At 44.4% G+C, this 16,838-nt stretch overlaps 2 protein-coding genes across 4 annotated transcripts in view; both read left to right on the plus strand.

Moving 5' to 3' along the window:
* RNF220 (ring finger protein 220) overlaps positions 1-16,838 on the plus strand; it is a 229,797-nt gene that overhangs the window by 176,043 nt on the left and 36,916 nt on the right. For 2 of the 3 annotated variants that reach the window (XM_069862965.1, XM_069862966.1), the window contains 2 exons: positions 3,698-3,819; positions 4,838-4,970. In XM_069862965.1, the coding sequence (XP_069719066.1) occupies positions 3,698-3,819; positions 4,838-4,970 (255 nt within the window). The remainder of the gene's footprint in view (positions 1-3,697; positions 3,820-4,837; positions 4,971-16,838) is intronic. The other variant, XM_069862968.1, reaches the window with a different exon arrangement.
* The window catches only part of RPS8 (ribosomal protein S8), a 145,746-nt gene that overhangs the window by 41,654 nt on the left and 87,254 nt on the right, over positions 1-16,838 (plus strand). The gene's annotated exons all lie outside the window — the stretch shown is intronic.

Consider the following 16,838-nt stretch of genomic DNA (forward strand, 5'->3'; position numbering starts at 1 on the left):
CAAAAGACCTCGTATTAGAGAAGAGTAGCTCCCATAGCTGGTGTGGCTCTTAAGTTGAAGACTGCAAATGAGACCCTGGTCCTTGCAGAAGGTCTCAATTCTTGCTCAGCTCTGTGTGTTGCTTTCTCATTCATGCGTGGCTTAAACTCCCTGCGTGCCTCATGGTTTAGTGTAACCTGAGGGAGAACATGTGCGTGCAGCAGGAGCAGTGCAAAGGTAATGTACAGCTGTTAAAAGTGAGGCCTCAAAGGTGCTGAAAGCCCTCTGATGGCCTAATAATAATTATTAATGCTAATAAAAATTAGTGAACTTCTCACCTCCTGGCAGAAGGATGGAATAATAACTACGGAGTCTTTGTTCAGTCAAAGATAAGAATGGGTCAGCCTTGTGGAAATCCTCCTTCCCTGAGCTCCGTCTTCTTCTTACATCAAATCCTCTGCTGGCTGCATTTTTGTCTTCCTGAATTACAAGAGGGAATGGCTTTTTTTTTTTTTCCTTCCCCCTCGTGCTCCTGCAACAGGAGTGAGGGGGAGAGGGATTAGTGAGCTAATTAGAAATGATCGCGTCTATCAACACTAATTAACAATCCTGTGGTCTCACTCGCGTCTTCTTTTGAGCTGCTCCCCTTCGGGACAGCTCCACAATCACCCCCTGCCTTTGGGGGCTGCTCTGTCCCTTCTGCGCTGATTGGAAGTGATGGCCGGGCTGCGTGTTGTGTCGGGTAGGGACAGCGCTGCTCAGGATGTGCTTTCCAGGCTGCAGCATTCCCTCTCCGTTTCTGCTGTCACCAAGGGCACCATGGGCCTCCGTGGGCACAACTCTGCCGCCGCTAATGACCACAGAATGAAAATGGCAGAGGGATTTGATTTCGACACCTCTTTCTTCCACTGGCTTTTTCACTTGTGGCACTAGAACTTAAAGGGCTGCTTTTGGTGGAGCTGAATGAGCCAAGATAGGGGCTGTCTGAGTCTTGTGTTGAGCTGGAGCAGAAAGAGGTTCTGTTCCCAGCTCTGCGCTATCATTTCAACAATAGATCAGGCTCTTGTTCAGGCAAAAAGGTCCCAAGAATTTATCGGTGCAAGAACTAAAGCAAATCATCTTCCTTTTACCACTGTTAGAGTGTATGGACTGGAGGATGGCAGTAAAAAAGTTGAAAATGCTAATAAACTTGCCAGGCAGGCTGACTCACTGAACTGATTGGCCGCAGGGAGTCCTACCAGAATAACTGAACTGCTCCTTCCCTACCTTTCCCTGTTTAAAAACAAGGTGAGGGGAGCAAAAGATGTGTCTGTGATCTCCTGATCACAGGATAGAGAATCTTTCTTCCTGTGTTTTTCTCTGGTCAGATAGGCTTTTGCTGGAGAATACTCAAGTCATGTCAAGAGCTAGCGAGGCAAGGAAGTAGCATCCTAAACTTATGGGAAAGAGGTGTACCAGAGGATATAGTTATACATTATACCAGAACTTCAGAAGTCTCTTGTGCACTGAAGTACAGACCAGAAAGTGCATGGCTTAACTGACTGCTTCAGGTAACAGGGCAGGATGATGCTGAGGGCAGAGAGGGATGGATAGCGTTTAGGGGTTCAGGAAGGGGAGAGAACACAGAAGATGTGTTGAGGGTCATTGTTTTTTTAAAAATGAGATATAATTCATCTGGGCACAATTAAATTAACGATAACACTTCGTGATGTTTGCTTCTGTAGTGGCTGGAAGTCAGGCGGTTTGCCTTCTGGAGTAGAAGCTGACAGTTGAGGTAAAATAACAGATTTAAGCAGAGAAAATAGAAGGGGAATGATTGAAATATCCCACTAGGAATACTGAGGCACCTGAAGTGTGTGGAGAGGCAGGTGCGCTGTGGAGCTGTCAGTGTGGTGTACCTAACACACAAGAAGGTTGTGGAGTTTCAGCAATGAGATTTAGATGACAACTGAAAGTGGTGGCCAGTTATTTGACAGTGTCTCTTGTTCAAAGTGCCAGGTCTCAAAGACACTCATGTTCTGGTCTCAAGTTGCTGCCCATGGCAGGGAGGTTGGAACTGGATGATCTTTAAAGTCTCCTCCAACCCAAACTGTTCTATGATTATATGAATGTCACATTTGCAGAATCCTTTTCACGGTGCGAGGAGGTAAGATTTGTTTTGGAGGGAGTTTTCCTACGAAAAACTCCTACGAATCTGTCTTATTCAGAGAGGAAAAGTAATGCCAAGGGATTAACTAGAAGCCTTCTAAAGCCCAGAGCATCACAGATTGTAAGGGATGGTAAACATTCCTAATTCTGGATCGTGAGAAAGTATATCCTAACCCAGAGAATCCCAAGTCCAGGAAAGCTAATAAGAAAGCCCTGGAAGAGGCCTCTCAGATATATGTTGGTGTTTGCAGATTAAACTTCAGCGCATCCACATCACCAAGTGAGTTATAATCTGATACACTTTAGAAAACAATTGGCAGAAACTTTCCTGTTCTCTGATCATTCTCTTCCTGGCATTCCAGCAGCTTTCTCTGTCTCGTTGGCTGCAGGGAGCTGTTGATCCCACAATATTCAGGCATGAAGGCTTTTAGAGCATGCTGCAGTGCTCACAATGTCAGTAACAATTTCTGGCTAACACAGCTTTTTGGTGGTGTCATCTCTCATTATCACATGGGCTTTCCTTGGGCTTTTCCTTGTCTCTCATTCAGAATTTTGACCTTCCTTATTAATTAAACAGCAACTTTCCTGCAGCTAGTGATTGAGTTATTCGGTAATACCTGCCTAAAGCCATCATAATAAAGGACAGAAGTTCTTTTTAATGCAAATTATTTGGTTCCAGATGTTTTGATCACATTAAACGATGGCTCAAATTAACCAGAGATTGGATTAAGCAACAGGCTATCTTGGCTGCTTTTTCTGATCATTGTGATTTCTAATATGTTTGTTTCCCAGAGTGTACTCTCAAGAAGAAGTGTAGCCCCCAGTTTTCCTCTACATGAAAAATAGAGGCATAAAAATAACGGAGACAGAAGCTGTCTAGCACAGGTGCTGCATTTGTCACAGCAAACATCTTTCCTCTCCACAAATGTTAACCTGCTATTAAGATGTTGCTCTGAGTTGTTCATGATGTTCTGGGGAGGAATTATTCAGGGTTGCTCTGGTTTCAGAGGCTAAACTGTGACAAGGATGTACAGGAGGCTCTGTGGTCCTAACATTAACTGTTATATACCTTGTCCAAGGCTTTTTGGATGCTGTTTCATCCTTCTGTGGTCTAAGCAAGTTCCTGTATAAGGAATGTTTGTGGATGAGGGTCTCGGAAGGCAAAATACAGAACAGGATTCAGTCTTTGCTCTCTCAACTTTTGAAAACAATTTCAGGTTTCCAAGAGAAAGTATTTAACCATTTGAATAACTTACCTGGGGATGAGCAGGAGATGTTCCCTCTCCTATTTATTAAATAGTGAGTAGCTGCCTTTCTGAAATCAGGCTGTACTCAGCCAGAAGTTATAAGTTTAATCTGGGAAGTGCTAAGTAACAGCCTCTGTACTGTTTACGGAGGTCAGTGTAGGAAGTTGCAAGGGGATTTTCTGGTGTGAAATCTTACTGTTTCTGCCAAGGGTTTATTCTTTGGGGTTAAGCAAATAGGAGAGTGGATCTACAAACTTGACATGTCCTCTTTTTTTTGTTTCTGTTTTTTTCTTTTGTTTTCTTTCCCTGGTTTCTCCATGCAGCTCGGATTGGAAAAATGAAACGGAGGAAGCAAGACGAAGGGCAGGTATGTCCCCTCTGCAGCCGACCTCTGTCAGGATCCGAGGAGGAGATGAGTAGGCATGTGGAACAATGCCTTGCAAAGGTAGAGGCGCAGCAGGATCGCCAGCTGCCATTCCCTTCTCCCCACTCCCAGCTTTGTCTGCAACTGACCTAACATGGGGCAAAAACTAACACTGAGCTTGCAGGCAATGCTAACTATGTCTCCTTAAGATCTGTAGTTACTTCTTTTTGTCTTGAAAGATGGGTTCTTCTGGATTTTTCTCCTGTGTTGTATTAGTAGCTTCTTTACTTCATGCACCCTTTTGCCGTTATTGAAGTCTAAGTTAGAGATTGTAGAGGTAGAGCTGTGGAAGTTCATGAAGCCTTCTGTAGGACTTCATGCTTCTTGTGTCTCACAGCAAGAATAGTTTTTTCTGATGTCTACCTTTGACAACATTGGAATAATTTTTTATTGAGTTCTTTTGTAACAGACTGGCATTTATAAATATTGCATGACCATCCTACTCCGGGAGATGCATTTGAGTAGAACCATTCTTTTACTGTTCTTCCCAAAGACAGCAAGGAAGAAGCAAGCATAAGCTGTAGGGGAGAGAGAGTTGTTACAGGGCTTTCTGTTCTTGTTTCTCAGGAAAAGCCCATAATAGAGATGATGGCAAATTCATCCTTGTTTCCTCGTGAAGTGCACAATTTAAAGAGAGGCATCTCTTGATCGATATTCCTGAAAAAAAATGGTCTAGGAGAACATACCTGCTGGGGGTGTCAAAGGTTTACATAGTAGAGAAATTGTGCATGGGAGATAGGGAAATGCATGTTGAAATGCACACCAGCATTGTTGTAGGAACCAGAGCTTAAATTTCCACGTGTAAAAATGTTGAACATCATGACTTGGTTTGATCCTCAAGTTGTGAAGTTCTTCTAGCACCCTTTTGCTTCTAGATTTACATCACTGGGAATGGGGTGGGAGTAGATGCTGCTGTCTGCTCTATACTTAGATATTTCGGGATCAGTCCAGCTTTTCTTCTCCATCCTGCCCTGAGTTATTAACCCCAAAGAGCTATTTCATGCATCTCAACGCTCTGTCCCTGCTTTACCCTGTGCAGAGAGAAGGTTCATGCATGACTGAAGATGACTCTGTGGACATCGAGAACGAGAATGGCAACCGCTTTGAAGAGTACGAGTGGTGCGGGCAGAAGAGGATACGGGCTACTACGCTGCTGGAGGGAGGATTTCGAGGTGCGCCAGTGTTTCGGGGGCCCTTGTAAATCATTCTGCTGTGGAAGCAGATCCTTGTCTTTGAAGGGAGGGACCTAGAGATCTGCCTTTCACAAAGGGCGGGACCTTCATCCTTTGCCAGAATGTAAAGTGATTTGAGCTTTCTGCCACTTGAATGATAAGAGACAAAATTTGTGCAGATCTTGAACAAAAGTGTGGTGTTATTTCTTGCTCGAGAAATGTGGCTGAAGAGGGAGTGAGTAGGAATGGGGAGATCATTTGGAGGAAATAGCTTTTTATATGTTACACGTAGTAAGAAATACATAGAAATATGTGAAGAGAGGGAAATAGAAATGAAATTGTAAAAATTCCCAGCCTGAAGTGACGAAAGCTGGTGTATCAGCCTCTGGTGATGTATTGAAGGTGACAGCTAAGTCGCTTTAGCACCTGCATAAAATATTAAAGGGCCGGTTGTGCATTTATCACTCCATCCCTTTTAAGGTTGATAAATGAGAATCCAGGAACCTGCTCTGCACCTCCAGCACTGCAAGCCCTTAGGGCTCCCAGACAAACACATTTTATTTTTCCTTCTTCTTTTGCTCCTTTCCCAGTGACGGGGAAATCAGTTACTGAGGAGAGAGTGAGTTATGGCAAAATTTGACCTCTCATGAGCTTTATTGGTGAATGTAATTTTAGCTAGAAACCTGGCCCCTTTCTTACAGTCAGCCCTTTGGCCTCAAAGAGGAGGATTTACTAAACTGTTCGTTGGCATGAACCTCTGGCACTACGAAGAGCCTCTCGCAAGCAATCCACGTAGCACATGCCTAATGAGAGGAGGAATGCTGACTCCCTCCGTTCGATAAAGAGGATGGGATGTGATCTCTTCCTGTATCAGCTTGAATTTTAATTTAAAATACCTCAAGGGGAAAGGCTACTACATAAGGGAGTTGGACTTAAAAGCCAGCCGTGTGGTCACTGACAACCTGGCACTCCTGATCTGCTCCTACCTTCTTCTCAAATTAAATTGTAGCTGAGTTGTAGGAGAGCAGATGATTGGTAGCACAGAGGTAAAGGAGCAGCTTCATTGGGTTTTAAAGGCTACCCAGTGAAACTCACGCTATCTCTTCTTGTGTCTGCCTTACCTACCTTAACTTTTGTTGTGCCCACGTGTAGAGTTGAGTCTGTAGGTAGTTCCAGGTGGAGGTCTGGTGAGAGCACGCAGGGCCTTAGACTGTTCATGTAGAATAGTTACGACAATCTGTAGCAGGGGAAGCAGGGGTGTCCGTGTGCCTTTGCCTTTGTCATCGCTAGTTCTGATTAGAAAAAGCTACTCGGATCACTTCTGCCCTTTTTTGTGTATGCATAATTTCTTCCTTCACCCACACCAAATGCCAAAGTTTGACTGTCTTCCACGCCCTTTGGTGTAGACATTGTGCTGTCCTCACTGGGTTAATGTTCCTGATTGGTTTTGAGTTAACTCACTTAAGTGTGATCTGAATCTTCTACATTGCTTTAATCATGTGGAAACCCTCTTTCAAATGAGGCTTCAGGTGGACAACGTGCAATTGAAGTGATTAGGCTGTGTAAATCCAAAGTATGTACTCCTTGTTGCATATTATTCTGTATTGATTTGTGTTCTTTAGATCAACTGCTTTCCTCCACCAGAGGTTAGTCTAGCAACAGTCAGGGCTGCTAGATGGCTGCACACGCATGGACAGGTATTTCTGTGTTTCATGCTTAGAAACAGCCTTGCTTCCATCAAGAAGTCTGGGATCCATCTTTTTTCCTTTTTGAGACCTTCATGACACCTTCCAGAATGTTTACTTACGAGAACAGATCCAGCAAAGGATCAGAAGACTAGCAGAGTAGAGCACAACCAGATGTGGTTCTAGAACTGTCCATAATTACCCTGATGGGAAGGCTTTTGGGTTAGATACCTTCCCTTTGTGGTGCTGGATGAAAGGTGTCTGTAGATCAGCTCAGAAGCACAGGAACCTCCCTGTAGCATTTGTAGAGAGGAGCATCCTCTCTCCGCTGCTTTTGGTGGCAGAGCCTCTGCTGAAGAGATGACTCAACCTGAGTGGCTGGCAGGTCCCTGGCACACGCATTTCTCCCTGCCTTTCCTCCTCCAGAGCACACATCTGCTGGCAGCGGGATTCAACAACTGCCATGCTTTTCTAGAGAGGTTCTCTTCCCTAAACAGGAGGATTTCTTTCCACCAACTTTCTACCTAGTATTTTGGGCTGACCGGGTAATATCTGCAGGGTACCTACCTACCATGCACAAGGAGATCCTGTAAAATGTGCAAAGCCAAAGAAAAGCTGGAATGATCTTCCTTAGTTCTCCCTTTTGTGGTTCTCATATAGTCTCTGGCTGCTGCCATTCAGAGGTCTCTAAGTCAGGCCTGCTTTGTGCACTCTCAGGTAACATTAAGGTGGCTGTCTTTTCCCTTTCTCTGCTAGTATTGGCTCTTGCCTTGTATTAGGGACAGAATCCTTAATTTACAGCCCTGAAGCATGGCACAACATTTTGGAGATGCTTTCCAATGCTTAAAACTGCTTTGTCTGGCATTGGCAAGGCCCTCATTAACTCCTGTCACCCGAGGCTTTGTGTTTGGCTCTGTTCCCTTTGCTGAGAAGTAGCAGCGATGTGGAAATCAAAGGCCTTTTATAATGCCAGACAGCCTTTCCCAGGCTACAGGGATGTCACTAGTGTCTAAAGAGATGACATGGGGAAATACATAAAACCGGAGGGGAAAATAGATGTCCATGTGTCTCATTAATTTCAGTTTTAATGGTGTGTTGTTTTGAGGAGCTGGGCAAAGAGTGAGCAGGACACTGTGGCCAGTGTGTATTGCATGAGTCAGTCAGTCCATTGGGCAGCGTTACAGAAGTGACTCAGACTTAACACAGGTCCCAGCTTCTTCTTTTTATCTTTTGTGGTTAATGGATAAAGTTCATATCCCTCTCAAGGTGAGGAAAACTTTGCTAATTATCTGAACGATTCTGACAGGTTCTCAGGTGAAGGAAGGTTGGGAGTTCTCAGGCTTTTTCTTCTTGAAAACAGAAAGGTCAGGGAACTGAACAGTCCTGCTCGGGTTTTCTGGAAGATAGTCTAATGCTTGGGACAGTCATAGGCTGAAACTCTCACTTGCGTGGTTCTTAGGATGGGGCTTTCTTGTTTACAAAGAGCTTACAGGGAAGACTTGCTCCCTTCACCTGAGGAGGTGTCTTAGAAAGGGGAAATTCTTCTCTGCTGTGTTGGTGCTGGAGCTGCAAATCCCCATTCGGGTCTAGTGCAGCAGACCCAAAGCTCACCTTGCACCACGCCTTGGCGTACTTGAGGCAGCAGGTGGAAAGAACAGGAGATGGCAGCAAGTAGGGAAATGATGTAACTGAGGAGTGCTGGGATCAATGTATTGTCTCTTAAGCTGTTGGGTTTGGTGAAGGTATTCAGTCAGGAAGTATTTGGTACTTCAAGCCGTCCTCCTGGCTTCTCAAGGCATCGTTTGCTGTCACTTAATTTGCTTATCCAAAACCAGAAGAATGCAGGGTGTAAATGAAGATTACTGGCAGTTATATAGGATTTGGGATCACCTTTTTTCAGCAGAGATCATGCTTGAAGTAGGGGGTTTTAACAGGGGAGTTCTTGCTTCTGTTTGGGATGGGCACAGGAGGTGACCAACATGAAATACCAAGCGCTGTTTAAATCAAGCTTGTGCTTCAAATTGTAAAGCTATACAGCTGTAATAATCAAATATTTCTCTATCTCAGAACAGCGTTGCCAAACTCTAATTTACCTTGAAATACCTGAACATTCAGTAACCATCTATCCCCACAGTTCTGGATCATCCCTCTCCAAAGCTCTTTGTTGCAGGGGATTATTTCATGCCATCTTTGTCTAATGAGTTTCTGTGTTTAGGAAGCCAACAAGGCTTCGCAAGTGAAAGCATCAAGTGGCTCCCTCTCTGATGTTTTTTTTTAACGTGCAACGTATTTGTAGCAATTCTTCTGTTCCCTCTCCAGAATGGATGCACGTTACCCTCAGTGTTTACACTGTAAGGTTATCCCTTTAAAGAATTCCTGAGGGAAGTTCAAAAGGGTTTTTTTTCTTTGAAAGATTCAGTGTCTCTTTTTGTGTGTGTGTCTCTTACTTGAAAGAAGGGAGAGGGAGGGGGGGAGTGAAAAAAAGTGCTTTATCTGAAAAGAATCGCATCAGCTTTGCACTGATAGAAGCCGCTGTCATCTCTTAAACGGCTTAGCACAGTCAAAAGGCAAGAGGACTTAAAACAGTGTCTTACACAGGGATCGATGGGTGGAACACATAACTCTTAACTGAAAAAAAAAAAAAGGCAGCACAGGGGGAGAGATAACGGTAATGATTGCATTGAGGGAAGCTTGAGGGAGGCTTGTTCTTTGTAACACAGCTTCAAAGGTGTCTGGACTGGTGCCTAAGCAAACTGTCCTGTGAAGTCGCTGCCTCTGTAGGTCTTGAGAAGGCGGGGGGGATGTTTGCACCCTTCTGTTTCTTAGCAGATGGGACCAAGATTAGTAAATGCCAGGTTAGCGGCTCCCTTCTGCTACACGTTTGAGGAGAGGTTTTTGTCACTTGGTCTCTTGCTGCCCGTTCTGGGAAGGCAGCTTGTCCAGGAGAGGGGAGAAGGAGGCGAGTGGTGGCTGGGGATGGGGCGGATGGGGAGATCGGGTGGGGGGACGGGATGTCAGTTTATCGATCGCACCTCAGTCAGGAGAGCTGCAGGCGCAGTGCTCTGAGCACGAGCGGCAGCGTGCTTAATGTGATTGAAAGGCAGTTAAAATGGCGGTGACCTTTTCAGGGGGAATTAGATTGCCTGCCAAGAGTGGTTAGAGGGAGTGATAACGCCAGCTTGAGGAAGCTGTCCAGTCTGCTTCAAAGGGAGAGAGACAGAGACAGGGAAAGCAAGCTAGCAGCAAGTACCATTTAAAGCACGAACCGCACGATCTGATAGAACAGAGATTGCTGTCCTCTTTAGATATGAAAGAATTGAAGAATTGTGGCTAAGTTCTCTCCACCCGCCCCATCCTCCTCTTCTCCCCTCCAGCTCCCCCACCAGAAAGCCTTCCTCCAGGCACAGCAGCAGGCTGGGCACCACTGCTCTTCTGAGTTTCTTTTCCTTCAGCAGATCAGTTGCGTCAGAAATAACACAGAAGAGAGAGAGACTTTGAAAATGTTAAAATGGTAAGCAGGGCATTTTCGGGGAAGGATACTTTTTAAGAAAGATCAACATGACAAGGATCTGTCTGATAGATTGCAATACTCTTGAAGAAGGAGAAACACACAGGGATTACTTAACTCTGAAGTTTCTCTTTATTTCTCCATGCTGCCCTCCTCCAAAGCTTGCAAAGGGCTTGTATCTGTTCAATAATATCATATCAAGGGGAAAGAATAGCACAACTTAGCGTATGCATAGAGGGACTTGGTAAAGCCTTATGAGCTGTAACAATCTAGAATTATCCTTGTGTGCCCATTTGCATTGGTTCTCATGTTGTGTACGATTAGGGTAGCTGCCTGGAAAGTGGGACCATGTTAAGGTTCCTGAAACTTTTCAGCAGGTGTCTGCAGCCCCACTGTCAGCTTTTTATCTCTGCAGAATAAAGACGTGCTTCAGTTTGAGCAGCAAATATTGTAGGTCAGCCTTCATCCAGCATGAGTTAGTTATCCCAAGAAAGAGCGCTGGGGCAATACATATATGCTCCTCCAATTTGTTCTCCTTCTAAATACATGCAACATTAGAAGCATGCTCTTAAATGAGAGGTCCTGTCTTCAAAATCCAAGTAGGGGCTTTTCAATTCTTCTGCCTCAGCAGCAGGTGTTTGTGACCACAGTGCCTTTGCTTGTGGTTGCTAACTGCCTGGCAGAAAGCTCCAACCAGAGGAGGAAAACTCAGTGCAATTTCATGAATGTCCAACTCAACAACAAAACTGCAAAATCAATGTTTGGCACATGTGGAAGCTGAAGCATAGAGAAGCATCTTCTCTAATGTTATAAAGACAGTAGCAAAGCTGACGACAGAGCTTAAAAGTCTTGCTCTAGAATCTCACCTAGTAGCCAGCTGTGTCCTCTTTTTCAGATAAAACATAATGAGGCATGCAGGAAAGCTTTAGGAGGCAAAGAGACTTTCTGTTTTTCCATGCCAGGAAGTTCAGCTGCGTTTAAGATCACACCAGTAAGAGAATATAAACTGATCTACTCAAATTCAGCAAAAGAATTTGAGCCAAACAGTAAAAGAGTGACTCTTCCTAGGCAACTGTGTGGGAAATAGAAGATGTTGCTGGCATATTTAGACCTTTTGGAAGAATGAACTAGTAATGGAATAGTCTTCACCATTTCTGTGTAGTTAAGTGAGGATTCATTCGTTTTACCCTGACAGGCTAAAGCAAACTTCAGCTTGGGTGCAAGAATAGTCTGTGGTAAGAGTATAGGGAATCTTTGCCATAATGAAATTCTTAATCTTCCTCTTACTTAGCAAGAAGAACCTCAGTTCGGTGCCTTTCTCTGTCACGTTTCCAGTGTCAGGGTGCCTCACTGCTTAGTCTCTGAGGTGAATGCATCTGTACTTCTGAGCATCCTCCCTAGCCTCTCAGTCTTGGTATTTTAGCCTTCCAGTATTTGGTTTGCTCCCTTCTGCTGGTCACTTCTGCCTGCTGTAAGCTTCCAAGTGAGCGAGATATATAAATTTCATGTTTCTCAAGTGATTGTCCTGTGCCTTATCCCCCCTTTAGAGGGCTGCTGAGTCCCAGAGCGCTCGTGTGCCTTACCTCAGCTCTTGTTTAAAACAGTGGTAATCCTGGTAATCACTCCGTAGCTGAAGGACGGTACTTGGTACAGGTCTGATGGAGTAACGCAACCGCTCCTTAATGTTTGCACCTCTCTCCTTTGAGAGCGAGTACTCGTCCATAAGGTAATACTTGACCTAAAAACACTAACAGATCTGTTTACATAGTGTTATAGACAATAATCATGTGGGCTGTACCTGACTGTTTCTCCATAGTTTGTCTCCACATATAGAATCTGAAGGATTCTGTGGCTAACAAATGTCTTTTGAATATTGTACTGTATATTAATATCAGAAGTTGACTGCAGTGAGCAGGAAAAACACATGAGAATAGTATGTGATTTAAAAATTCCTACTTTACATACGTGTAATTAATGTTCAGTATCATGTGTCTAAATTCTATATAATGCTTCAAGAAACAGTGGGTTGGGGTTTTTTTGGAACACAACTCAGCAAAGTAAAAATCATTTTAACCGAAAAAAAATTGGTGCTTTTAGATGTTAAAAGTTCTGATTGCCGATAGTACTTTTTAATTAACTTGAATGCATGCAAAAATGTAAGAACTTAATTTTTATGCCCAAACTGCCAGAATGCATTAGCTGAAAGGAGCACAATCAACTAAACCTTGCTGTTTGATTTACCTAACGCAGACAGCCACTAAACAGGAAAAGATTTTCTGTGGGATGAAGGGGAATTCTCTCCGTTTGACAGTATGGTGTTGTAATTGACAGAGGAGAAGGGATGTCTGTCACCTGGCAACAGAGGAAGGAGGAAAAAAATAATTAAAGAAAACAGAAAATACAGTTGTAACACTGTGAAAATGGGCAGAGGGAGTAAAGGAGCAGGTAGAGCACCTGAAACTACTCTTTTTTTTTTTTTTTCTGTAAATTGACTGGGTTTCAAGCTGACAGCACCCCTTTAAACTTTGATTTTCCTAGATCTTAGACGTGCAACATAAGAACTTACAGTCCCGTCTGCTGCTTTTGCGTAGCTGCTCTCTGCAGTCTGTTTTTTTAGTGGTCTGTCGGCTCTGGTTTTGAAAGTCTTGGGCTTCAAGACACTGATTTGATAATTCTTTTTCTTCTAAGTGTCTGCAGTTTTGCTAGAACTGCAACCTACTTCTTGGACACTGAGGTCAAACTTCAGCCTTAAGCACCCAATAGTTGATTGACGTGATTTTAATAGCATTTTAGAATACAGTTGTTAAGTCAGAGGCAGGGAGATTTTTTTCCTTCTCAAAGAAAAAGGGAGCATGGGTCTCAATGGCTCTAAACAGTTCCTGTCTCCGCATGTCGTCTCTTACACTCGGCGGTGAAATGCATTATCGAGTAGGGCCCGGAAAGTGGCTAACTGCGTTTGACACACGCCAACTCCCTGCCTCCACACTGGATAATTGCATTGTCAACTGTTCAGCAAAGTGGCAGGTGACACTGCAGCCGGATTGATTGTCCTACTATGGAGGCTCCCAAGACTGTCAGCCACCCAATCGATAGAGTTTACACAAGACACCGTGACTGCATCTGTAACTAATTTCAGTTTGAACCTTGTAAGATGTGGCTGTCCCTGTTTCCTGGCGTCTCTTCTTCTTTGCTTGCATCTTCTACCTGAATGAGGAAGATGCTTTCCCGCTGAAAGCCCAGCTTTATTTCTTGTTTTGGAGCTGGAAGTGAAGAAATCAATGGTGTGTTCTGTGGTTTCAGAGTTGAGGGCATTACAGCACATGGCTAACTAGCAGCTCCAGTTTTTCAATCAATAGGCTGATCAATTGATTAAATTAGCACTGATTTTTCTTTCTTCTTTCCAACCTAGAAAAGAATTAGTTTGGGGGAAAGAACATATGGGTTTGGCCTGTGAAATTTAGCCCCTGGTTTTCCAGTCCTTGGCTGTCTTTCTCGCACTAATACAATCTCTGTGCTCATCATTATTTAAAGCAAACTGTGTCGAGCCCTGCTGCTGGCAGTGGCCTGCTGTAAGCCAGGGTGTCACTTTCAGCTGTTCACCAGCCTTGCTGCTTCATGCTCGGCTGCTTTAGAAAAGTCATCCTCCAAGCTCTGCTGTGCTGCTTTATTATTGGCAAAGTTGCGACATTCCTGTGATCCCTGTCAGTGGTGCTTATTGATCCAGTGATGTGAATCTGCTTAGTGATTCAAGATTACTTTAATTCTCGCTCTTCCTTTTTTGTTTGTTTCCACCCTCTCCCCGGGGGAACAAAAGCTTTCAGATCCACCTTTCCCTAACTGTGGAACACAAGCCGTAGCTGCAAAGACTGTGGCTGTTGCTGCTGCTTTTGTACTTCAGCTCTGGGTTTTGAGGAGCAGCCTTTGAGGTGGAAGTGGGACCGTTCTCGTCTAAGTGCATCACACTGGCATGAGGCTCTAGGAGGCAGCCATGAATGAATGTCCACACCACATCAGACCTTTGGTCTGAGGGTTTTTTTCACCTTTGCAGCCGCAGTCTGCACCTGATGGATTACGGAGATGCATAAAAGAAATCTCTTGTGCTGCAAGGGGTGGGGAAACCTCTTCCCTGAGCCTTGCAGCGGCTGGCTGTTACCCTGTACAGCAGAGCTCGCCTGCCCTTTGTTCAGCGTACTGCTGTGAAATGATGTTAATGGTCATAAAATTATATGGCCCTTTCTTTAGAGGCAGCTGTTCCTCTGATCTGTTAGCAAAGATCACTGTAAGCATCGGAGAAACCGGTAAGCAGTCAGGTCTCTAGCAGCCCATTTCTGCCTATCTGGGAGCTAATAGATGGCATCAGATGGATGCATCTGCTGTTTCAGGTGTGTGCTTTAATGACACAGTTGGGTGTCAGTTTTCCAGGTAAATCACTGTTTTGCTTGAAATAGATCTGGCTCTGAAGAAATGAAACCCTGCAAGCAGCTTTTCATGGCCTCTGAATGTCATTTTTCCTGCAACAGGCTGGGAGAGTCACCAAAAGAACTATTCTGCCCCTGCTTGTGCTAGGAAAAAGTGGGGGAACAATTTCACAGCTCAAAAATATGACTGGGGAAGTGTTACTGATCTGCTGTTCAGGATGGCCTCATCTCTGCCTTCCTCCTGTTTTCTTCAATCTCCAATGGCTTTATCTTTCTTCCCAAAAGCCCTTTAAAACACAGTGGTATCCATGCCATCTTGTCCTCTTAGTACTAGTTTGGGATACTTCAGCAGCTGATGAAATAAACCCACTTTAGAGCCATTCTTGGGAGGTGTGGGTAAGGCCTGGCCGTGTGTCTGCATAAACTACTTTTATTGCCTTCATTGTTTTTACTCTCCAAGAAGCCAACGAGTGACATTTCGTTAAGAAAATAGAGTGAACGTGCTGATAACGGAAGTTGTCCAGAAGGGTGGTTACCGCAAGGAGTGTAATTAGCAAAGGCTACAGTTCTGAAGATTTACGGGAGACTTTTTTCTTCTTTCCTGAACATTTGTAAATTACCTGTGAGGTGAATGGATGCTTCTTCTCAGCCAAAACAGGCCCCAGTAGAGCTGCATGTCCCTGAGATGGATTTAGATTTAGACCTACTTGCAGAACTTACACCAAATTCTGCATTTCTAGAACATTTCCAATATAGATTTGACATATACGCACCTTCCCTGGGGGCTAAACAGGAGAAACACCAGTTATAGATGAGTTTGATCCTGTGTGAGAGTGTCTGTTAGTTGTGTTCATAATGGTGGTGCAAATAACAACACTAACATCTTAGTTTTGTTCATCAGTCTTACTTGGGGGGATTAAATTATTAAATACATACAGAACAGCTGGCCTGCCCAGCCAGGAGTTGAGGAGCAGAGACAGGGCACAGTAAGTCTGTGTTTTCCTACCTGTGGTTGTTTGGGTCTGTGCTGGTGTGGTGTCTTACCTTTCTGCTCCCAAGACTGCCGGTCTCCATGGGAGCTCATGCCTGTGCAGGAGCCAGTGGTGCTGCCAACACCTGAAGCAGCATATGTTGTGACTTTGACCATCTGCCACTCAACATGATGGAGAAAAGGAGGGACTTGAATGTGAGGACCCTTTTATCTGTTCTCTGAATCTGCTTATATATCGTGTTAATGACTCTCAATCTTAGCTTGAGCCACCATCCACTTGAGAGGTGGTGGGATGGCCGGTCATCAGGGATTTGCATAAAGGAAGGGAGATTTGAGCAGTGCAGAGGTCAGAGACAATGCTTAGGCATAGGGGACGCCTTAGGAGAAAGCCAAGTGCTCAAAAAACTTAGGGAAAGGGGAAGAAAAGGATTTCTGATTAAATTTATCTCCAGCCATTACCAATAGGCACATGGAAGACATGTCCTTCAAGCTCAGCTGATTCCTATAGCCTGCCAGCGCCTGGCAGTGGTGAAGAGGAACATGAATTTTTTCTGCTTTCCAGAGCTCTGTGTCAGTATTTCAGGAACCCTGTTGCTTGCGTAGAGTATCTAAATTTTTCAGAAACTCACTTGAATTGGCGCTCAGGCAGGCAGCTTCGAGGCCAGCCCGAGCGAAGCTGTGTACACAGCGCTGGAAGGCGTCGGGCAGTTGAGGTAAGTGATCTTGATAGGTATGTTCTGATTGATGGGGGAGTTTGTCTCCCAGACTGTCACAGGGTTTATAGAGGTGCCACTCAATACCAGTGCTGGAATTGCTTGTCAGAGCACCTGGCTACAAGAGCAATGGGGATTGGAGACAGAGCTGTAACTTTGTTTTTTCTCTGCTTAATGGCCCTGGTGTATGACCTGCCTGCTCACTCCTGTTTGTCTGGACCTTAAGGGCACTGCCAGAAGATTGTGCTGCTTTTGTATTGAGGGGGCTAATTGTATCAGGGCTGACAATGTATGACAAGTGGTCGCCTCTTGCCAAATGCACAAGTGAGAGCAAAAAATTAGTGAGGAAAGGGAAAGATATAGCAGAGTCTGTTTGGGTTTGTACTTTTTTTTAATCTGACAGCTGCATTTTCAAATTCACAAGTGGAGTTATGTTCTACAGGCCTTAGGTGACTCTCCTTGTAAGATTCTCAACTGTTCCTGTGAATAACAGCTTCAGGATCGTGTCTCTTGTGAATTCCTAGGTCAGACTCACAACTTAACGCTCACTTGA

The sequence above is a fragment of the Phaenicophaeus curvirostris genome, chromosome 8 (assembly GCF_032191515.1).
Source record: "Phaenicophaeus curvirostris isolate KB17595 chromosome 8, BPBGC_Pcur_1.0, whole genome shotgun sequence".
Classification (NCBI taxonomy): Eukaryota; Metazoa; Chordata; class Aves; order Cuculiformes; family Cuculidae; genus Phaenicophaeus; species Phaenicophaeus curvirostris.